Here is a 24,215-nt window from a genome sequence, read left to right on the forward strand (position 1 = left end):
GTTTTCATGACCAGATTTTGAACTGCCAGCGGAATGCCCGGACGTGTATGATTACCTCATCAACTTAACCTCGCTGTTCAGTGGTGAAGCACTGCGTGCCTATAAATCTCTGGACAGTTATCTTTACAGAAATTCAGGATTTGTCAGCGACTCAGATGTGGCATCTTGTAAACAAGAAAATGATCCTCACTGGATGGGTAAGTCACTTAAGTATTGAGTATAGCACTGACCAGCCGATTATAGAATAGAATAAGGTAATTCCAAATCGTCCGTCTTGTTTACATGGATCTGGCGTTGGAGAGGTAGAGGCTTGGCAGTGGAGATTTGAGTGGCTGTTTTCTGAGCTTAGTCAACAGGCCGGCTCTACAGCCTCGCTTCGGCTCCCGGTGCCGCCTCCTTCGCTTTGCTTCCAATAACAATCCACAGAGACCCCACTGGTCTCGCTATCTCGTCCGGAATGTTTTTTTTTTTTTTCCTCGTCCCGAATGTTGTGCATGCGATGGAAATCGCTACAAACTGTCATTTTCTGCTGGAAACCAATGTCCAGTAAGTCCATACGGTTGTAGTGGATATTGAAGTCCGGTACAGACGAACAACACGCAAAAATACACACAAAAAACATAAAAAACGTGCACAGGTAGGGAGAGCTTGTAGCCACAGCCGTTGTAGTAGAATTGTATATAGTAGGGTTTTCCAGAAGAAAAGGTAGAAGTAAAAGCAGAAGTAGAACCAGAAGTAGAAGGCGGAATATGGCGTTTGACCGACACGATGGCGTCTGTCACAATCTGGATCGGCTGTGACGTCACATGCAAGTGCTCCATTGGTGTTACTGTGTGCACGCGAATCGTGTATTGGCGTTGCTGTGTGCACACTAATCGTTTTAAAAACATTAATCTTGGGGGCGTCGTGGCTCAGGTGGTTAGGGCGCCATACCATGAATGCGGGCGACCCGGGTTCGATTCCGGCCCGAGGTCATTTCCCGATCCCTTCCCGTCTCTCTCTCTCCTGCTCATTTCCTGTCTCTGCACTGTCCTATCCAATAAAGGTGCAAAAAAGCCCAAAAAAAATATCTTTAAAAAAAAAAAAAAAACATTAATCTGATGATCCGCTGATACGGTCTAATGTAAACCCCACTATAGTTTCACCATAAGCCGAAAATATCTTTCCACTTCTCAGATGAACTAAGGTGGGGTTTACATTAGACCGTATCAGCGGATCATCAGATTAACGTTTTTAAAACGATTAGTGTGCACACAGCAACACCAATACACGATTCGCGTGCACATAGCAACACCAATACACGGATACGCTCGGCTCCGCAGGCATCCTGCGCTCCAAATCACTCCGCCCTGAACAGCGAGTGCCCTCTGGAGGGTGCGCACTCCGGCCCTGCGCAGCTCACAGAGCGCACGAGTGAAGTGCACGAGCTGTGATTCGGGACTGAGCCGCTGTGTGTGTGATCCCAGCGCAGATCACTTACCACTTGCAAGTGGAAGGATGGCAAGCCTAAAGACAATCACAACTACACAATGGGCAGTATTTGCATCAGTATTTGCAGTATTTTCATACTTTTATACTCTTTAATGAAAGGTGATACAAGGCGGAAGTCCGCGCCGTTTTTCAGCAGTCGCGTCACATGACCAACGCCAGCGAATCAGGAAGGTGGATGTCACAGTGACGTTGTCCAATGACGACGCCAGCTAGAGCTCAGCACAAGCGTATCCGCGTATTCTCAATGTTTACACAGCACCGGACCAGACACGATCTAGATTGAATACGTGGACGCTGGCGGATTCCCGTTTCCCGGCGTTTCCAGGCGGTTTAATGTAAACGGACAGTGCATCCGCAAAGAAAACGAGACAGATACGGTCTAATGTAAACTTGGCCATAAACAGTGTTGTCAGGGCTCTCAAGTCTCACACACGCATTTCAAGCAGTTCACATGCCACACCCTGCATCTCTCACGCACAGAAATCACTCGCCACCGCCCACCAAGGTGCACCGCTACTTTTTAACTATCAATAAACTGAAAAATGTAGCTCCCCAACAGCCAATCAAAAAATAGCATTGTTGTATCCGGGTAAAATTTACGTGATCCCGCCAATAACTTTTCAAAGCAGTCGATGCGGTGAAGTGCAGACCGACACACACTGGACGATGCGGGAGCGCCATATTCGATGAGTCGCCTACAGTACAGTAAATCATCTCATATGATTTTGTATTTCCTGAACGAAATTAGTACTTGCAGGACAAAAATAATGAGAGCTGATGTTGGGGAATATTGTCTCCAGCTAATAATGTTAACTATCAGTTTGCCCAGAGTCTGAGAGCTTGTCTCACCACTTCATTCTTGAATCGTTGCTAATTTCAGCAGCTATTTTTGACACCTGTTTTTAGTCCGAGTGTTGCACACTTGAATGAAAACTCAGTGTGATTTTTTTTTTTTTAAATCTCTTCCTTTACTGGGTACTCGCCAAACTGCAAAATACACAGATACAGTAGCAGATGGTCAGGCGCTTGTGTTTACACTCCTGAGCAGTGCTCACTTTAGCGGATACTCCACCTTGTGGCCAAAAGGAGAAACCACACCTCTCTTTATGTACTACTCAGCGCAGATACTATTTTGTGAGCTACACAGAACAATACACATACAATACATTTGAAATGAAATAACTTGAAAAATATATTGGAAGGGGGTGGCTTATTCTGTTATCATTTCTTGTCCTTACACTAGTGTAGTCATATTTTCATTATCTGTTTTTGTTGTTGTTAGGCTTAACAGTTTTAGTGCAGTTCTAGTAAATACAATTTCATCGTTGCATAGTCCATTTTAGTCAGTAGGCTATTTTAGTTGTAATATTTCATTTATATTTTATGTCCTGGCCATGCATACATTAATCATTGCATTTATCTGTTTCAGAGATGTCAGGGAAGAAGCAAATGAGCACTATTTCATGCTTCGCTCTGAAGGGTCAGCCCCCTAAAAAGGTTGCCAGGTCAGAGGAGGAGACTATGGAAGAGGCAATGGTGGAGGCAGTAGATGAGACAGTGGAGGAGGCAGTGAAGGAGACAGCTAGGGTGTCAGTAGCAGAAGAGTCAGTGGAAGAGACCATCGAGGAGACTATAGAGGAGACAGTGGACAAGCCAGTGGAAACAAGAAAAAAAGAGAGGATTGTCTGGAGTGGCCACTTATAGTTTTTACATGACATCACAGAGTCGGGGATTCCCTGGTGGCAGCCATCTTGCGGGGCAAGCTTACCATACGGGTCACTGAGCACACATTGTAACGGGCGAGTTACATTTATTTATATATTATTTACATTTATAGTTACATTATTACTATTTAAAGCTAGCAATGGTGCACACCTGTTGTATTCACGGCTGTCGTAATAGGTCAAATGATGAAGTCAAGTGGAGCTTTCATGTAATTCCCACTGTACGGGAGCACGAAGGCAATCAAACAAAGAAACTCAGCATACAAAGGAGAAATCTATGGCTTGCGAGAATCAACCACAAGGATTTTCAGCCTTCCAGACACAGCAAAGTCTGCTCCGATCATTTTATAAGTGGTAAGTTGTTTAAATAAACAATCAATTGTGTTAAGTTTGTTTTTGGAAACCAAAACATCGTGTAAACAATCTCTAGAGAATGCCTAACTGGAACCGCTGAGTGTACGTTTACATTGTAATGTACACTAATATCGCTCGTTTGTCACATATATTTATATGCAGTGTTGAGAGCTCTAAAATTCCAATGTTTACATACCTTGGCTGTAATTAGGACACAGTTCTCACTTGTTTTTATATGGTGGACTTCGCGGACCCAGCCACAGACAAAATAATTGTATGACTCCAGCGACTTGTATGCTTTGAGGTCGTCAAGTGTGTAGGCGCTTTTAGTATTCACGAAATAGTTCACAATATCAGGGTACGATATGGATGGCAGCCCTGCATAGTCACTTGAAAATGCTTCTTTGTCCACTTCGTAGGGGTCAATTCCCCCAATCAAGGACAGTTTGGCTGCATACCGTTGTCGTGAGATGTCGTCCAATGTATCCATATACTTCTGTTTGCTTGATTTTGCCGACATTGATCTTTATTTTAGAAAACTGACTATATAACTTAATAAATTCGTCCGAGACAACGTAGCCGGTAGTGGCGATGGTCCGTTTTGTTTGCCCCGCAAGATGGCGGCTGGGGGGCGTTCCCCGGAATGCCATGACGTCAGTGAAAACTATCTATAGGTGTTCTTTTAGGAATGAATGGTCAACCAAATGGCCATTCATCACTATAGGCACCACCAGCTCCTATTACTGGTGCTCTGTCTGCAGACAAGAGAACTCCTGTGTCCATCAAGGCACGTCGAAAGTAAGGGACATTGGGACAAAGAACAGGTTCTTAACTCAGCCAGCAGTGTTGCACAATTTTATACTCCAGTTTGGGAGGCTATCCAAGATAGCAGAATTAACCCTGCTGATGCAGAGAGGGTTTTCTCCATGGTTGACTTAAATAAGACCAAGACCAGACACAGCTTGGCCCTTGACAGAACTCTCTCCTCAATCATGGCTGTTAAAATGGCAGGCCTGGAACCTCTGTGTTTCAAGTGGGAGCCCCCTACCCCCGTACTGAAGGGCTCAAAATCTTCCACCAACACTTACAACACACACCAATCATACCCCCCTCTTCCACCCCCCTGTGCGCCGCCGCCGACACCCCTCACCAACACCACCCCGCCCTTCCCGACAAAACCTCACTCTGAACTGACTTCAAAACTTGAGAGCCCTGGTGTTGTGCTTTGCCCCGCTCCTTCAGAAAAGCTTCTCTCACAGCCTCACTGGAGCCGGAATGGCGGAAGGGCTGCGTTTAGCACTGTGGAGACATTTTACACATCACACACACCAACTATACATGTCTCTTTAAAATACCCACCTGCTTCCTCATTAGTGTTATCTGAGGATGTAATAAACTTGTGTTCATTTCACTCAAATGTTTATTTTACTAATTAAAAGTGAACTGTAATTGAGTCCAAAGAAAATTAAATTTCTTGAGCAACGATTCGCTTACACCACTAAGTGGGCGTGGTCAAGCCCGGTATCAAGACATTTTGAACGGAAGTTGTTGTTACAGTATGGCTCAATTAATAATTTAGCTGACGGATGGTGGTTTTGACTATCGTCAACGCGCAAATTTGAGAATAAATACCGGGCTTGTAGCGTTGTATATTCCCCCCCCCCGAAATTCACTTGGGCAACTAAATAAAGTTTTACATGCACACAAAAGTTGATATTTTGGCATCTACCTCGCACGCCAATCTGTCTGAGTTAGCATGCAAAGCTAACTTGGCACCAGTGCATAGTAAAAACAGCACAAAAAAAAAACAACACACAACCATTTTATATATATATATATATATATATATATATATATATATATATATATATATATATATATACACACACACACACCAAATTTGGGGCCAAGTTTTAAAAATATGTATAATTTGGGTGCGTAATATTGTGTAAAATCTCCAAACACTGTTTGGAGATTTTACACAATATTACGCACCCAAATTATACATATTTTTATGTATAATTTGGGTGGGCGTATCGATCTGAGTATCGATAGTATCGATACCAAGGTGAGTATCGGAATCGAATCAATACTAGCGTGATGAGATCGATACTTTCGTCGCAGTTTCTCTTCAATACGTCCTGTAAATTACTCGAATTTACTCACAGAGTTCATGCGAGCGTAGTTTCTCTATATCTGTCTGTGTAAACAGCGCACCTCTCTCTCTCTCTGCAGCTCACACCTCGCCCCTCCCCCTCCCTTCTGTGTCGGAGAGCGGAGAGTCAGAGCACTGACAGAGTTTGACACTCAAATCCTGGAATCGCAGCATCATCGCACAGCTGGCACTGAAATGCGCCGGTACACGGAAGAGAAGCCAATTCCACGGGATGGAGACCCACTTCTTTGGTGAAAAATTAATGAACCTACATTTCCCTCTCTGAGCAAGATTGCAAAAAAACATCTGGGAGTAATTGCAACATCCATACCTGCAGAAAGGATTTTCTCTAAGGCAGGACAGTTAATAACTCAGAGAAGAAGTGCAATAAAAGGGAAGAATGTAAACATGTTACTGTTCCTGAACAAAAACCTTTAAATCTGTTATCAACATGGGAACAGAGCCAAAAGGGCACCTCAAGGGATACTTCCTTGGAGGGCTTTGTGAGCAAAGAGCCAAAGGTTACAAGCCACTTGTAGTTTACACCTGATTTGCACTACTGACTTAATTTTTTTCACACATATTTGCGTGCAATGAAAGGTTTTTTTTGTTGTGTTGTCTATATTGTTCTATTTATACACTACCATTCAAAAGTTTGGGGTCACCCAGACAATTTTGTGTTTTCCATGAAAAGTCACACTTTTATTTACCACCATAAGTTGTAAAATGAATAAAAAATATAGTCAAGACCATTTTTCTGGCCATTTTGAGCATTTAATCGACCCCACAAATGTGATGCTCCAGAAACTCAATCTGCTCAAAGGAAGGTCAGTTTTATAGCTTCTCTAAAGAGCTCAACTGTTTTCAGCTGTGCTAACATGATTGTACAAGGGTTTTCTAATCATCCATTAGCCTTCTGAGGCAATGAGCAAACACATTGTACCATTAGAACACTGGAGTGATGGTTGCTGGAAATGGGCCTCTATACACCTATGGAGATATTGCACCAAAAACCAGACATTTGCAGCTAGAATAGTCATTTACCACATTAGCAATGTATAGAGTGGATTTCTGATTAGTTTAAAGTGATCTTCATTGAAAAGAACAGCGCTTTTCTTTCAAAAATAAGGAAATTTCAAAATGACCCCAAACTTTTGAACGGTAGTGTATATTTTAGGGATCTTAACCGATGACCGTTTGACCGGAGGTTGACCGAATCAACGTCAACCGGTTAATTTTTTGTTGTTGTTGTAGGTGAAAAAAAAAATCAATAGTTTTGAAGCTGCCGATTTTGGAGCGGAGAACCTGGAATTCTGTGTTGTAAATGCTTGGGGCATGCCATGCGGTGTAAGGACGACAGCTGACAAATCAGAAACACCCATTCAGTCATGTCCCGCCCTCCTGCTGCCACTCTGTGAAAGAAAAGTGTAGACACAGGCTTTTTAGCTTACAAATTACTATTCTGTTTTTTTTTAATTATTATTAGAAGGCACATGGAGTTTCGTCCTGCCTTGGCCAGTGCATTCTGAAAGTATGTTTCGGTCTGTAGCCAACAATGCATGTTATTGCAGATCATATCTCTCCACACAAACGCAGATGCCGACTTTTTCACGGCTTTTTCATGGACTGTAACGGCATTTGCTTAGGTAGTAATTTTAATACAGAATTTACTCTGATGAAATTATTCAGACACTCCAACACCCCCCCTAAAAAAAAAATCGGATCTGCACGAGCCGTGAAAAAGGCGCGCCGTTTGCATCCCTGTTTAAACTCATAGGTTAACCGACTTTAACCGGCTAATGAGGCTCGGTGGTCGGTCAAGATTTTTTTTAGTTTTCGCCATCCCTAGTATATTTATTACATTGTTGCTTTTGTTTACTTATTTTGCACTACTGACTTTGTTACTTTATTACTGACTTTATTTTTCACAAATATTTGCATGCAATGAAAGGTATTTTTTGTGGTGTTGTTGACATTCTTATATTTATATTTTTGTTACATTGTTGATTTTTTTATTTTGCACTAGTGACTTTTTTCTTAAACAATTTTGTGTAGCAGAAGGTGATAAGGGAATTATTTTATTATTAATATACTGTTACATTGTTTTATATTGTTGTTAGTTAATAAAAAAAAAAATAATTTACTTGCCTAAAATCTTTGTCCTGTGTTTTATCATAATCAACTAAAAAAGGCAAAATCACAAAATTATTCAATGATCATAACATTTCAAGTAAAAAGTATCGGCGATACTAGCCCTGTATTTACTTGGTATCGGATCGATACCCAAATTCCCAGTATCGCCCACCCCTACCAAACACAGCCATTACAGGTCTAGTGGCGGCGACTTCTTTGAGATTTATGGGCGGTTGGCAACAATGAATTGGTGCATTACCGCCACCTACTGGCATGGAGTGTGGATCCGGATATCTAATTTAAACTATACAAAAAACTCTCCCAACTCATGTCCTCTCAGTCAAATTAGTTTTTTGTAACTCTGTGTCAAGCTGCTCAATTTAATATTTCTCTTTAAAATATAACTTGTGTTCGTAAAAGTCCCACTGCGCGCGCAGGAACGAAGCGCAAACATAAGCTTTGACCAGTCAGACCCCGCCCCTTCTCCTGTTGGACGTGCGCATGCGTACACAGACACTGGACTGTCGTCACGTGACTGCAACCCGAGACACCGCATTTTGAGAACTCCTTGTTTGTGATGAGGATCGTTAGCTTTACAGTTTCCACTGCAGTTATCCGCGACTCCAAACACAATCTTATAGTTATCAGTGTCAGACAGTAAGCAGATAAGGTCACTGTAGAAGTTATCATTGGTAATGAACGTTAATCTAACTTTACTGTAGTGAGGGAACGCTGACGTCAGTGTGTCCGACCCTCACCTCCTCACTTTAAAACAGAGCGCTGGGGAATTTGTGGAGTTTATTTTGTTTCGGAGTCGGAAAAGTTGACATCAATGCTGCTGACACATCCGGTAGCCTATTATCAAAAATAGTTTCTTTTTCTCTGCCTTTGACTTGGAAACAATTTCACACGTAGTTCTGATGTACAGACATTATTCACTCAATTTCCCTTTACTTCTCTCAGTCTTTGCAATAAATCTTACAATCAAAAATTTTGTTTATTTTGCCAGGTTGTGGAAATTTACAACATGACATAAAACAAGCTTCTGGAAGCTGTGGGGTATTTAAACTCTCCCTGGTGTTTTAAAGTAGACAGTGTCATGTCCACTCCTACTCTGAGAATGTTCATAGAGAGAGCATGGGGCAGGAGAAATCCCGGCCATGTGGATGTCCCGCAGTGGAGTTCTGTTCATATTGCAGGTCCCAGTTATGACCACTAGGTGCCAGTATAACTCTATGGAAACCAAGTGGAGCAGGTGCGCGTTCTACCCTGCGATTGGACAGCATTCAGAAACACGAGCAAATCGGACAACGGCTTATACAGGGCCTTCCACAATTATTGGCACCCCTTATCAAGATTAGTATAAAAGGTTTGAGTTTGATAAAATCCATCTTTTAGTGAAGTCGCTCCATCTCACACTGAAAAGTAAGAAAATCCAACAATTAATTAAAATACATTTCTTCAAAGAAAAACAAAGCCCTCGTCAAGAAATAATTATTTTCAACAAAATCACGTGCCACTATTATTGGCACCCCAGGAAAGGACAATAAACAGAATGTAACTGAAGCATGTTTCCCATTTAAATTGTACATGTTTGAGTTGACTGGCGTGTGTAGAACATTCAAACTGTAATCCATGACGTCCCGATTCACTGGGGAACAAATATGAAGTGACACAGAGGCCAAATTCCCTTAGTCATCCATAAACATGGGAAAGATAAGAGAACACACAAACCAAATGAGGAAGAAGTGCATTGATCTTCATGAGTCAGGGAATGGTAAAAAAAAAAAAAAAAAAGCTGTTCACATGAAAATGTCCATTTCTACTGTTCGGGCAAAAATCAAAAAGTGGTCACCACCTGGAACTGTTACAAACTTGTCTGGAAGAGGACCCAAGTTTATTTTACCCCACATACACTGAAGAGGAGGGTAAGAGAGGCAAACAAACAAACAAACAAAAAAACTCCCACAAGGATCACTGTTGGTGAATTACAAGAAAAAGTAAAATCTTGGGATTTCCAAGTCTCCAAAACCACCATCAGACTCCACCTCCATGCCAACAGATTATTTGGAAGATGCCAGAAAAAAAGACATTTCTGTCAGTTAATCACAAACATAAGCAAAAATTTGTGAAACAACTTTGACTGGAGCCATCTTCTGTGGTCCAATGGAACAAAAATGGAGCTTTTTAGCAATAAACACTCGTAGTGGGTTTGGCACAAAAAGAAAGATGGCTTTCATGAAAAGAAACAAATCCCAACTGTAAAATATAGTGGAGGTTCTGTGATGTTTTGGGCCTGTTTTTCCTCCAAAGGCCCTGGAAACCTTGTCTGGGTACATTGCATCATGGACTCCATGAAACACCAGGACATTTTAAATCAGAATCTGGCTCCTCTGCCAGGGAACTAAAATTGACTCATCACTGGATCTTCCAGCAGGACAATGATCTGACGCATATGTCCACCTCAACACAAAAATGGTTCACTGAGCACAGAATCAACCTTCCGCCATGGCCATCTCAGTCCCCTGACTTGAACCCCTTTGAAAACCTGTGGACTGAGGTGAAGAGGAGACAGCACCATAGTTAGCTGAGGACCCTGGACGATCTGGAGAGGTTGGGTAAAGAGGAAAGGTCTCAGATGCCGTGCTCTGTATCGCCAGCATGGTCTCAGATTCACTGTGTCTCACTTCAGCAGGAAGACCCCCACAGCAACTGATTGAGTTGCTGAAGGAAGAATCTCCTTCAGAGGCTGTAAAACATTCAAATCCATCACAAAGTGAACTAAACACTGCTAATAAATAATGTAGTGGTTTTAAACATCATTTATGGATCATAAAGGTTCACTTACAGGGTCTGGGGGGAACAGGTTTGAATCCTGAAACACAGATGATGGACAGACAGTTATTATAAAATCTCAGTGCTGTTTGGCTTCATGAGATAATGAGTTCATATCAGTTTATTGTCTTGTCTAATTTATTAATTAATATTAAAAATATGCAAACTATTCAACAAATCCTCTCAGAAAGAGAAAGTGTAAATCTGTTCTCTGAAAACTTCACATCTGCCTCCTTCCTCCTCTCACCAGAGTTCCTCTTCTTCCAGAGGACAACAGCAGCGACAACAGCAACAAGAGCCACAAGGACACCAATGATGACTCCAATCTGCCCTCTACCTGTTAAATCAGCACAGAGTCTTTATTCTCTGCTGCAGCAGTAAATCAGCTTTTACCCTCTAAATCTGAAGTTTTATTCTGACCTTTTGGTACTTCTAGGATTAAATCCTTCTCCAAGCTGCTGTGCTGAACCACGCAGGTGTATTTGTGTTTCTGCAGCTCCTCAGCTGGGACTTTCAGAGTGCTCCTCTTCTGGAAGCTTCCATCCTGGTTGGGTAATGTCTCATTGAACTCCACGTCCTTAATCACGTCCTCTCTGTCCTTCTGCCAGGTGATATTCAGGGCTTTGGGGAAGAAACCTGTAGCGTGACACACCACCTCTGGAGAAGGACAGTGTTTGTGGAACACTAACACCTTGGGACGAACTGCAGAGACACAAATATTTTTTTAAATTGTAAATTAAATGTTATTTGTCATGTGATCAACATCTTCTGGCTGCATGAATTATTAAGATGGAGGTATAAACATTAAAGAGTGCAGTATTTCTCCTGTACTCCAGCGGTCAATAACCTGCTGCTCGCGATGTCCCGGTCAATCACTGAGGTATTTTTAGATCACAACATATTTTACAGTAAAAACCATGCAATGTTAAAATATTCACAGGTTGGCTCAGTTTGAATTCTGCTACATATTTAATTAGTGCTGTGCATCTTTATGGGCAGGGAGGAACCCAAGGACAAAATAATTCTGACTGATTATGATGAATTTTTACAGATACCTGTTTCTGGCTGCGTCACATCAACCTGCTGCTAAGCTACTTAACTAACGTTATCTACATCTGTGTTCTGTCACTGAGCAAACTCTGTTCAGGAAACCATGGCCGAGCAACGAAAGAAGGTGAGAATACATCATTACCGTTCTGAATGGGAAAATGAACTTGCTTTTACAGGAGTGAAAGAAAAGACTGCCTGCCATTACATCACTTACCATCTGAAATTCAAGGATTCATTCCCACCCAAAAGTGAAACAGGAGAGAAAAGAATTCAAGAGTTACAACTGGTTTTAAAGCCCAGCCATCACTTTTCACAAAACCCACCAGGAGAGCTAAAGCTGCTACTGAGGAGTCATTCCATGTTCTCCATCTCCTGGCCAAGCACAAGACGCCCCTTCACCACAGTGAGATTTTTAAAAGAAGCCACGACAGTCACATTATTCACAGACTTTAAAAACTAATACACTTTGTCCAGCAGCGGGAATGAGAAGAGTGGAGTTGTTATCCGAGGACATTTCTCGATCACTAAAAGGTGAAACTGACTGCTGTCCACGAATTAACAGTGAAAACTGCAGGAAATCAGTGTGAGTGAGTGTAAATGGGAAGGTGTGTGTTATTATTGTGTACATTATCATGTAAAGATAGTGACACAATGCAAAGTAAAATGGGATTTTCAATGTAAGCATGCATTAGTGTCAAAAATAAATTAAAAACAGCCTTTTGTCATTTAATTGTCTTCATATTGGTATTTTGTGACCATAATTAAAGTTAACGCACTAACAGGAAAAAAGAAAAGAAACGACACTTCGGCTTTCATTTTCTTAATAAAATGGAAACTGAGTGCCAACATTTACATGAAAATGCAATGCATACTTTGTCTTTTTTTTCGTAATTTTACTTTTATTTTTAGCATACAGCGCCCTCCAGAATTATTGGCACCCCTGGTTAAGATGTGTTAAAAACCTTAAAATAAATTCAATTTTTATTGCAGAAGCATAATCTCTCACTAAAAATTGTAGAAAAATGTAACCCTTAACTCAAGTGAATAAAAAAAAAAAAAACCTGACTAAGAAATAATTATTTTTCATAAAATCACCTGTGGGGCGGCACGGTGGTGTAGTGGTTAACGTTGTCGCCTCACAGGAAGAAGGTCCGGGTTCGAGCCCCGTGGCCGACGAGGGCCTGTCTGTGCAGAGTTTGCATGTTCTCCCTGTGTCCGCGTGGGTTTCCTCCGGGTGCTCCGGTTTCCCCCACAGTCCAAAGACATGCAGGTTAGGTTAACTGGTGACTCTAAATTGACCGTAGGTGTGAGTGTGAATGGTTGTCTGTGTCTATGTGTCAGTCCTGTGATGATCTGGCGACTTGTCCAGGGTGTACCCCGCCTTTCACCCGTAGTCAGCTGGGATAGGCTCCAGCTTGCCTGTGACCCTGTAGAACAGGATAAAGTGGCTAGAGATAATGAGATGAGAAAATCACCTGTTCCACAATTATTGGCACCCATAACAATTCCTAGAAAATAAATGTAATTGAAGCATTTCTGCCATTTCTACTATAGTTTATAAAGTTGATCAGAGTATCTAGGAACCTGTAATTAGTAATTCATCACATCTTGTTTCCTTGAGATATAAATATGATGTGACACAGAGGCCTATTTCTCTTCTCCACTCTTCAACATGGGAAAGACAAGAGAACACACCATTCAAGTAAGGCAGATGTGTGTCGACCTTCATAAGTCAGGCAATGGCTACAAGAAAATAGCCACTCGCCTACACCTGCCCATATCTACAGCCAGAGGAATCATCAAGAAGTTTAATACAACTGGAACAGTGGCGGGAGGCACGGTGGTGTAGTGGTTGGTGCTGTCGCCTCACAGCAAGAAGTTCCGGGTTTGAGCCCCGTGGCCGGCAAGGGCCTTTCTGTGTGGAGTTTGCATGTTCTCCCCATGTCCGCGTGGGTTTCCTCCGGGTGCTCCGGTTTCCCTCACAGTCCAAAGACATGCAGGTTAGGTTAACTCATCTCATCTCATTATCTGTAGCCGCTTTATCCTGTTCTATAGGGTCGCAGGCAAGCTGGAGCCTATCCCAGCTGACTACGGGCGAAAGGCAGGGTACACCCTGGACAAGTCGCCAGGTCATCACAGGGCTGACACATCGACACAGACAACCATTCACACTCACATTCACACCTACGGTCAATTTAGAGTCACCAGTTAACCTAACCTGCATGTCTTTGGACTGTGGGGGAAACCGGAGCACCCGGAGGAAACCCACGTGGACACAGGGAGAACATGCAAACTCCGCACAGAAAGGCCCTCGCCGGCCATGGGGCTTGAACCCAGACCTTCTTGCTGTGAGGCGACAGTGCTAACCACTACACCAACGTGCCGCCTGGTTAGGTTAACTGGTGACTCTAAATTGACCGTAGGTGTGAATGGTTGTCTGTGTCTATGTGTCAGCCCTGTGATGACCTGGCGACTTGTCCAGGGTGTACCCCGCCTTTCGCTCATAGTCAGCTGGGATAGGCTCCAGCTTGCCTGCGACCCTGTAGAACAGGATAAAGTGGCTAGAGATAATGAGATGAGATGGAACAGTGGCAAACAAGCCTGGACGAGGATGCAAGTTTATCTTGCCGCCACGCACAGTGAGGAGGATGGTAAGAGAAGTAAAAAGTTATCCAAAGCCCACTGTTAGAGAATTGCATCAAAGAGTAGCATCTTGGGGGTCACAAAGTCTCCATAACAACCATCAGGCGCTATCTACATGCCAACAAACTGTTTGGGAGGCATGCACGGAAAAAGCCTTTTCTCACTTATAAGCATAAATGTAAACCTCTGGAGTTCGCTAAGCTGTACTGGGACTTCAACTGGGACCATGTGCTTTGGTCAGATGAGATCAAGATAGAGCTTTTTGGTAACAAACACTCTAATACATCACAAAAGATGAGTATGCGGAAAAGCACCTCATGCCCACAGTGAAGTATGGGGGAGGATCGGTGATGCTGTGGGCCTGTTTCTCTTCCAAAGGCCCCGGGAACCTTGTTAGGGTGCATGGCATCATGAACTCTTTGAAATACCAGGACATTTTAAATCAAAATCTGGTGGCCTCTGCCCGAAAGCTGAAGATGGGTCGTCACTGGGTCTTTCAGCAAGATAATGACCCTAAACATGTGGTCAAATCTACACAAAAATGGTTCACCAGACAAAATCAAGCTCCTCCCATGGCCATCTCAGTCCCCAGACCTCAACCCAATTGAAAACCTGTGGGGTGAGCTGAAGAAGAGAGTGCATAGGAGAGGACCTAGGACTCTGGATGATTCAGAGAGATTGTGCAAAGAGGAATGGTCGAAGATCCCTCTCTCTGTATTCTCCCATCTTGTGAAATGTTATAGGAGAATATTAAGTGCTGTCTTGTTGGCAAAAGGGAGTTGTACAAAGTATTAACATCAGGGGTGCTAATAATTGTGGCACACATGATTTCATGTAAAATAATTATTTTTTAATGTGGGATTTTTTTCCCACTGAATAAATGCACTTGAATTAAAGGTTGGATTTTTCTCTTTTTTTGCATTGTTGTCCTATATTATTTTAAAAAATGAATTTATTAGAAGCCTAAGAACATATCTTAAGGAGGGGTGCCAATAATTGTGGAGGGCACTGTAAATAAAACTCTCATAGTGCATTATCTATCTATCTATCTATCTATCTATCTATCTATCTATCTATCTATCTGTGTGTGTGTAATAAGATGTGTTTGTCGAACAGCTGCAGTTACAGTAACAGAGCAGATCACACACTTTACCTTTCCTCTCCAGAGTCTCTCTGCCATAAGACACAAACTTCTTTAACCACTCGATACATTCATTCTCCAGGTAGCTCTTCCGGTATTTAGCTTCAGCTTCTGTAGGATCCCACTCCTTTAAAAAGATTCCAGCTTGAGGTTTCGCTTCAGTCCAGGTTCCAGTTTCCAGATCCAAACCCATGAAATCTTCTCCATCATAACCGTACAGATCATATCCTCTAGTGGTGTTATCGTCGAGTTTACAGCCGTACATCCTCTGGACTGTATGAACTCCTGAACACACACACACACACACACACACACACATAATGAGGTGAGATCAGATGAGCTGACTTTCCTTCTACACTCTCTATTCAAACTGCTACACTGCGTTTTTCTACTCGTCCTTTTTACATTTTGTCCTTTTTACAGTTTGTCCTTTGTAGCAGAACAATGTTATTGTCAGTAAAAGAATATTTAATAATGTGTGTTTTGTGTCCTTCTACACTGCATGGATTCACAGCTCTGTGTGTAAAGTAAAAACACATTCGGATCGGTTTAATCTGTGACCCAAACTGTATAATGGACACTCAGTAGTTTGCCTAAATAGAAAAAACATTAAAAGTGTACAGAGAAGCTCTTTAGTGTGAGAGTCTGCAGTTTGAGACAAAGCCCAAGGGTTTGTGACTCTGATGATATAATGATCTGCTGCTGTTTAATCGATGTTACAGAACCACTGTGTACTACTGAGAATACATATTTACCTGCTGGGAGGTCCGTATCGTGAAATACCGTGACCGAGGTCTTAAAAGTACTGAGCGAGGCCCTCTGGGCCGAGGTCAGTATTCAAGGCCGAGGTCACGGTATTTCACCATACGGACCGACCTTAAGCCGGTAAATAATATATTTATTTTTTTCTTTACCAAATTCTAACAGAAAACGAGAGCGCCCGAAAGGGAAAACAGAGCCGAGCCGCCATTTTGAATCCTCATTCACAGCTGTAATGCAAATTGCTTCCTCCTCGGTATACAAGTGCACTTCCATGGGGGGGGGGGACTACATTTTGCCCCCATGTAGTCCCCTATTTATACAAATAGGAGTCATATCAGGATTCAGCCATGTTTTTGCTCGACGTTAGCAAATTACAGGTTTTAGCTTTCTCCTGAAATGTTTTATTTTATTTTATTTCTTCTTCCTCAGGGTAGTAAAACTCACTTTCGCTGTGAACACTGTCATCACTATCCATGCTGTAAAATTAATGCTATTCTCCTGAGAAATGCTGGCAAACATTTATAAGATTTTTGATAATCCTGTAAATAAATATAAATGTGGACAAAAAATGCTACTATATTTGTTGTTGTTGTGAACGAGCGAGTCGCCAGAAGTCCGTAACTGGGGTCCGTAACGTAGGATATAGAGCCGCTCGCCAGCCAATCAGAGCGCAGGATTTGGACCGCGAAAAAAATAACAATGTTATTTTGCACATCAGTATTTTTCTGTGCTCGTTTGTGGATTCACAATAAATTCTGAGATGATGTCAGAAAGGAAACTGTATTTCTGTGTTACTTTAACAGGTTTATTACACAGAGCTGTTTCACCAGCTTATTAAACTGCCATTGAGAGTGTGTGTGTGTGTGTGTGTGTGTGTGTGTGTGTGTGTGTGTGTGTGTGTGTACTAGTTATAAAAACAGTGTGTTTCACTCTCACCTTGAGTCTGATTAAAACACTCCATTATGCGACCCAATGTGACTGTGAGTCTGTAATCTTCATTCTGCATACGTTCTGTCTCTCTCTTCCAGTAATGTGGATCATCAGCGCTGATCTTCTGTATCCAATCTGTCTTTGGGATCGTCTCCTTGATGTTGTTGTCATAGAACACAAACTGCTCTCCATCCACCAGACCAACAGCAGTGAATTCTGTGGAATTTATTCCTCTGACAGCAGTGTGTTGGTACTGCAGAGTGTGTGAGCCTGTAAAAGGGTAAATAGTTTCAGTAACTCATCACATGCAAAGTAAAATTATAAAGATGTATAAATTCTACAAAATTCAGAATGATGTCACTAAAATCTCCACCTACTGACTGAGTTAATAAGCCCATCTAACTCTCTCTTTCTCTCTCTTTCTCTCTGTCTCTCTCTCTCAAAGTACGCAGGTGGAAGTAAATAAGAGATTTCAGTTCTTCATTTAAAAGAATTGGTAAAAAAAATGTCAAAAAAAGTTTCTGCATTTTCATTATGAATTATTGATAATAAAATAACGATAAAACATCTGGGGCGGCACGGTGGTGTAGTGGTTAGCACCGTGGCCTCACAGCAAGAAGGTCCTGGGTTCGAGCTCAGTGGCTGATGGGGGCCTTTCTGTGCGGAGTTTGCATGTTCTCCCCGTGTCCGCGTGGGTTTCCTCCGGGTGCTCCGGTTTCCCCCACAGTCCAAAGACATGCAGGTTAGGTTAACTGGTGACTCTAAATTGACCATAGGTGTGAATGTGAGTGTGAATGGTTGTCTGTGTCTGTGTGTCAGCCCTGTGATGACCTGGCGACTTGTCCAAGGTGTACCCCGCCTTTCGCCCGTAGTCAGCTGGGATAGGCTCCAGCTTGCCTGTGACCCTGTAGAACAGGATAAGTGGCTACAGATAATGGATGGATGGATAAAACATCTATTAATTTAGATGAAGGGATTAGATTCAGAACCCAGACAATGTCAGATCTGTTTAGTGACACAGGCTGCAGTGTTTATTATCAACAGCAAGATAAAATCGAGCTGCAACGGCGACTGGAGGATCCAAACACCAAGAGTGTGGCAACGTTATCTGCACATCATCCTCATGTGCTTCCATGGTAAATGTCATCTAAAACCAATAAACTGTGTGTGATGAGTATCACTTCCTGTTAGCAGTAAAAAGTGCTATTACTCTGTTGGCATGTTAAAGCAGGAGGAACAGTGCTTTTAATAACAGCTCCATCTCAGGATGCACTGTGGAATAATTCAGGAAGATTTTCAGTGTCAGATGTGAATTAATTGTGTTGCTATTTAACATTTATTCGATAAAGTAAAAAGTTTATTTTAATGTAGAAGGGTGGGTGTGATGAATTCCTGTGTATTTTATTATTTTTATGGAGCAGAATGTAAATTATTGTCATTTAAACATCATCATGTTTAATTGCCAGTTGGTGGCACTATGACAAAAACTTACAAATTCCTTCACAATTTAGCATTATGAATGATTATCATATATTAGAGTTTTTATATATATTGGATTCACTATGACAATACTGTCATAGTGCCACCAACAGCAAATGGAATTTTATATATATATATATATATATATATATATATATATCTCATTCATCTCATCTCATTATCTCTAGCCGCTTTATCCTTCTACAGGGTCGCAGGCAAGCTGGAGCCTATCCCAGCTGACTACGGGCGAAAGGCGGGGTACACCCTGGACAAGTCGCCAGGTCATCACAGGGCTGACACATAGACACAGACAACCATTCACACTCACATTCACACCTATGGTCAATTTAGAGTCACCAGTTAACCTAACCTGCATGTCTTTGGACTGTGGGGGAAACCGGAGCACCCGGAGGAAACCCACGCGGACACGGGGAGAACATGCAAACTCCACACAGAAAGGCCCTCGCCGGCCCCAGGGCTCGAACCCAGGACCTTCTTGCTGTGAGGCGACAGCGCTAACCACTACACCACCGTGCCGCCCCTTATATATATATATATATATATATATATATATATATATATATAGTGGTGCTTGAAAGTTTGTGAACCCTTTAGAATTTTCTATATTTCTGCAGAAATATGACCTAAAACATCATCAGATTTTCACACAAGTCCTCAGAGTAGATAAAGAGAACCCAGTTAAACAAATGAGACAAAAATATTGTACTTGCTCATTTATTTATTGAGGAAAATGATCCAATATTACATATCTGTGAGTGGCAAAAGTATGTGAACCTCTAGGATTAGCAGTTACTTTGAAGGTGAAATTAGAGTCAGGTGTTTTCAATCAATGGGATGACAATCAAGTGTGAGTGGGCACCCTGTTTTATTTAAAGAATTGGGATCTATCAAAGTCTGAGCTTCACAACACATGTTTGTGGAAGTGTATCATGGCACGAACAAAGGAGATTTCTGAGGACCTCAGAAAAAGCGTTGCTGATGCTCATCAAGCTGGAAAAGGTTACAAAACCATCTCTAAAGAGTTTGGACTCCACCAATCCACAGTCAGACAGATTGTGTACAAATGGAGGAAATTCAAGACTATTGTTACCCTCCCCAGGAGTGGTCGACCAACAAAGATCACCCCAAGAGCAAGGCATGTAACAGTCGGCAAGGTCACAAAGGACCCCAGGGTAACTTCCAAGCAACTGAAGGCCTCTCTCACATTGGCTAATGTTAATGTTCATGAGTCCACCATCAGGAGAACACTAAACAACAATGGTGTGCATGGCAGGGTTGCAAGGAGAAAGCCACTGCTCTCCAAAAAGAACATTGCTGCTCATCTGCAGTTTGCTAAAGATCACGTGGACAAGCCAGAAGGCTATTGGAAAAATGTTTTGTGGATGGATAAGACCAAAATAGAACATTTTGGTTTAAATGAGAAGCGTTATGTTTGGAGAAAGGAAAACACAGCATTCCAGCATAAGATCCTTATCCCATCTGTGAAACATGGTGGTGGTAGTATCATCATGGTTTGGGCCTGTTTTGATGCATCTGGGCCAGAATGGCTTGCCATCATTGATGGAACAATGAATTCTGAATTATACCAGCAAATTCTAAAGGAAAATGTCAGGACATCTGTCCATGAACTGAATCTCAAGAGAAGGTGGGTCATGCAGCAAGACAACGACCCTAAGCACACAAGTCGTTCTACCAAAGAATGGTTAAAGAAGAATAAAGTTAATGTTTTGGAATGGCCAAGTCAAAGTCCTGACCTTAATCCAATCAAAATGTTGTGGAAGGACCTCAAGCGAGCAGTTCATGTGAGGAAACCCACCAACATCCCAGAGTTGAAGCTGTTCTGCATGGAGGAATGGGCTAAAATTCCTTCAAGCCGGTGTGCAGGACTGATCAACAGTTACCGGAAACATTTAGTTGCAGTTATTGCTCCACAAGTGGGTCACACCAGATACTGAAAGCAAAGGTTCACATCCTTTTGCCACTCACAGATATGTACTACTGAATCATTTTCCTCAATAAATAAATGAGCAAGTATAATATTTTTGTCTCATTTGTTTAACTGGGTTCTCTTTATCTACTCTGAGGACTTGTGTGAAAATCTGATGATGTTTTAGGTCATATTTCTGCAGAAATATAGAAAATTCTAAAGGGTTCACAAACTTTCAAGCACCACTGTGTGTGTGTGTGTGTGTGTGTATATTATATATATATATATATATATATATATATATATATATATATATATATATATATATATATATTCCGTTTGCTGTTGGTGGCACTATGACAGTTCCTCACTATTAGCGTGTGCATGTGATTCTGCCCCATAATTTAACATACATGTGAGTTTTGTGCCACATCAATCAATGTACAGTGGAATCCTGCCACACTTTACTGTTTCTGCAGTGTGACAGCTGATCACATCACCATGGCAGCTCTGTAAAATATCACATTCCTTTCACATATTACAAAAAGACCTGTAACATGGGAGAACATGTAAACTCACCTTTTGGATTTAAATCAGCAAATACCCAAGAGCCAGTGATTAATATATTTCAGCTGTAACAATTGTTTTAACCCTGAGTGATGCAGTGAGTAGCTTCTCATTTCTTAAACAGCCAGGTCAGAAGTCGCATCCTGTGGTGATGGAAAAGATGTTACTGTGTCCCTTATGTCCCCGGCATATTCCAGGACAACGTCATCAACATAATCAGGCTCAAACTGTGAAACAGTGGTTCACTCAAGATCTCCTTAGTTGTTTTATTTACTTGATGCAGGACAATAATTTGACTCTTCTGAAACACAGTAACATCTGTTCCACAACCACAGATACATCTTCTGACATGGTTGTTTAAGAAATGTGTTTTGTTAAGAAAATAGCATAAAATGTACAAATCAACAAATCAAAGGATTTAAGAAATATAAAGAAGCCTTTCTCTTTCAAGAAGAGACTCTCAGTTTCTGACACAAACTTGTTCTTGACAGCTGACCTGCACCAGTGGTGGAAGAAGTATTCAGATCCTCTACTTAAGTAAAAGTACTAATACCACAGTATATCAGAATCAAGTTTATTGCCAAGTACATTCTCACATACAAGGAATCTGCTTTGGTGATTGGTGCTTGAACAGTTAAGATAGAAGTATTTAGCAAAGACAAAAGTAGCTATAAGACAGAATAAAAAACTAGAAAAGCACTCGGAGAGCGCAGACCTCCGCCAAGAATCCTTAAAAAAAAATCCGGGATCCAGAAGGTGATCCGGATCACCGCCAAAATTTAATGGATTGTTACTTGTGCCCAGTCACACCTCTGGGAAAAATTTCAGAGCAATCCGTTCATAACTTTTTCCGTAATGTTGCTAACAGACAAACCAACAAACAAACAAACCAACGCTACCGAAAACATAACCTCCTTGGCGGAGGTAAAAATAGAAGAATCTAAAATATACAAATTTGAAAAGTGGACATATTTAAGGGGTATGTGTGTGAGTTGTCGAAGTCCAAGCTGTACAGTCTGACCCGGAATGTGCAAAAGTAGGTCACATGATGAAGCTGGAGAAGTCATATGACTGTGTGAGAGGAAGAGAACATGTGCAGTGGGTTAAATGAATAGCCAAGCTGTGTATATAAATCCTCCACTACAAGTAAAAGTCCTGCATTCAAAACCTTAACTAAAAGTACGTGAGTATTATCAGCAAACGTTTTACTTAAAGTATCAAAAGTAAAAGTACTCACTGTGCCATAAAATGGTCCCTGCCAGTGTTTTACTATGATGTATGATGTTTTTAGATTAATTTTACTGATACATTAATGTGCATGTTCCAGTTTCCTGCTGTAGATGTTTAAGGCTGAGTTAATTTTAATTGCTTTATATATGTGTGGGAACCGTATCTCTAAAAAGAGATCTTTATGACAGTGAATTTTCCAGTTAATTAAAAAATATAATCTGAAAAGTAACTAGGAGCTAAAAGTGTCAGATAAATATAGTGGAATATTTGCCTCTGTAAGAGTATAAAGTTGCATAAAATGTAAATACACACACAGACAGTGGAAGTAGAGGTGTGGAGGATGTGACAGCCCCGCCCCACCCCACCCCAAGACAAGACAGCAACCATTACAGGTTCCTTTTACCTCACCGCAGGGTGGAGATCATTATCATTTAAGACGACACTGATTTTTATATCATCTTTGGTGACACTGCAACATTAAAATCACTGATCCATGAGCAGATGGAGCGCTGTTTATTTCACCGCTTGTAATGCCAGTGATTTTTACACCGTTCTCCCATCACAGTGTAAAATCCTGTGTGATGGGAGAACAGTGTCAAGTCATCAAGTCATCCTGTGATTCGGATCCACTCTGAAATGTAATGCATTCCTCTTTGGCCCCTGCTACACCTTTCCACCAAGTTTCATGAAAATCGGGCTGGTAGTTTTTGTGTTATCCTGTTTACAAATAAACACACAAACAAACTGAAAACACAACCTCCTTGGTAGCACATTAAGGAGAAACTCTCAATTTCAGAGCAGAGAGAAAAACCTCACTAGAAAGTCAAACAGCTCCAAAGAAACCCTCTAGCGCCCCTGATAAACACCTTCAGTACCTTAGTACACTTCTTTATTCCCCGGAGTGAGCTGTGTAATTTACACTCTGTCACTACTGACACACACACACACAGCTTTCAATGAGTTGATATTTTGCATTTCTAAACTCACCTGCTGATGAAGGATGAACAGAAAACAGGAGAAAAAGCAGAACTTCCAGAACTGTCGGGCTCCATGTTTCAGTCCCAATATTTCCCCGGAAAGAGGCAAAATGAACAAAAATAAATAATTTCATGACTAAACTTTAGTAAAGTCCTGTCTATAGGCGGTAACACACTGGAGTAAAGGCGGATGATTTTCAGTGTTTTATAGTTTTAGAAAATCTGTCAAACTAACACTGTGTGTCTGCTGTGTTGTGTTAGATCTACTTTCATTTCTTCTTTCTGCTCTGAACAGAAATTTCAAAATAAAGCTAGAAACTACGCTACATACATTAATGTACCAATTTTCAAGTCTCTCTAAAACACACACACACAAGGAAAAATACAATTCAAGTACTGTATAATTGAGCATCTGAAACATTTTTACTAGTTTTCAAAACAGTTGCAATATTTTTCCTGGTGGAAAAACTTTAGAAAACACATATCTGAGACAGATTACAGTATTTCAACCCTCTGTAAAAGACAACACTTGTCTCAGTACAACCCATGTGGAAGTGAACATAAAACTTTTAACTAATTTATGAAAATGGATTTTGTGAAATTTTCCATTATTTATGTAGAGAGGATGGGTGTGGCTTTACATTCACATCACTGAGACCGACTTCTTTCAGGCCGGTGTTTGTAGGCTGTTTCGAGCCCGTGATCTCAGTGCTGTCACTGACATTGTCAGTCTGAAAACATCTGTTCCTGTGTATAATCAGTTGGTTATTCCTGTCAGCCCTCGTGTACCAGACAT

The 24,215-nt window shown here is 41.4% G+C and overlaps 1 protein-coding gene across 1 annotated transcript; it reads right to left on the reverse strand.

The window, feature by feature from the left end:
• Window positions 1-8,835: 8,835 nt before the first annotated feature.
• On the reverse strand, window positions 8,836-23,670 carry LOC132872865 (BOLA class I histocompatibility antigen, alpha chain BL3-7-like). Its single transcript, XM_060907977.1, has 7 exons — window positions 23,430-23,670; window positions 17,225-17,488; window positions 15,539-15,811; window positions 11,113-11,394; window positions 10,940-11,029; window positions 10,706-10,732; window positions 8,836-10,606 (listed from the first exon to the last, which is right to left on the reverse strand). The coding sequence occupies exons 1-7, from the start codon at window positions 23,551-23,553 to the stop codon at window positions 10,353-10,355; spliced, it is 1,314 nt and encodes a 437-aa protein (XP_060763960.1). The 5' UTR covers window positions 23,554-23,670; the 3' UTR covers window positions 8,836-10,352.
• Between the last annotated feature and the right edge of the window lie 545 nt (window positions 23,671-24,215).

Source organism: Neoarius graeffei, chromosome 24, assembly GCF_027579695.1.
Source record: "Neoarius graeffei isolate fNeoGra1 chromosome 24, fNeoGra1.pri, whole genome shotgun sequence".
Lineage (NCBI taxonomy): Eukaryota > Metazoa > Chordata > Actinopteri > Siluriformes > Ariidae > Neoarius > Neoarius graeffei.

Bases quoted from the DNA above. Each gene is read 5' to 3' on its own strand.
- LOC132872865 (XM_060907977.1), bottom strand. From the start codon at position 23,553: ATGAAATTATTTATTTTTGTTCATTTTGCCTCTTTCCGGGGAAATATT. The intron at 17,489-23,429 runs GTGAGTTTAGAA...ACCCTTTTACAG, and splicing joins TGTTCATCCTTCATCAGCAG to GCTCACACACTCTGCAGTAC. The intron at 11,030-11,112 runs GTCAGAATAAAA...CTGATTTAACAG, and splicing joins AATCCTAGAAGTACCAAAAG to GTAGAGGGCAGATTGGAGTC.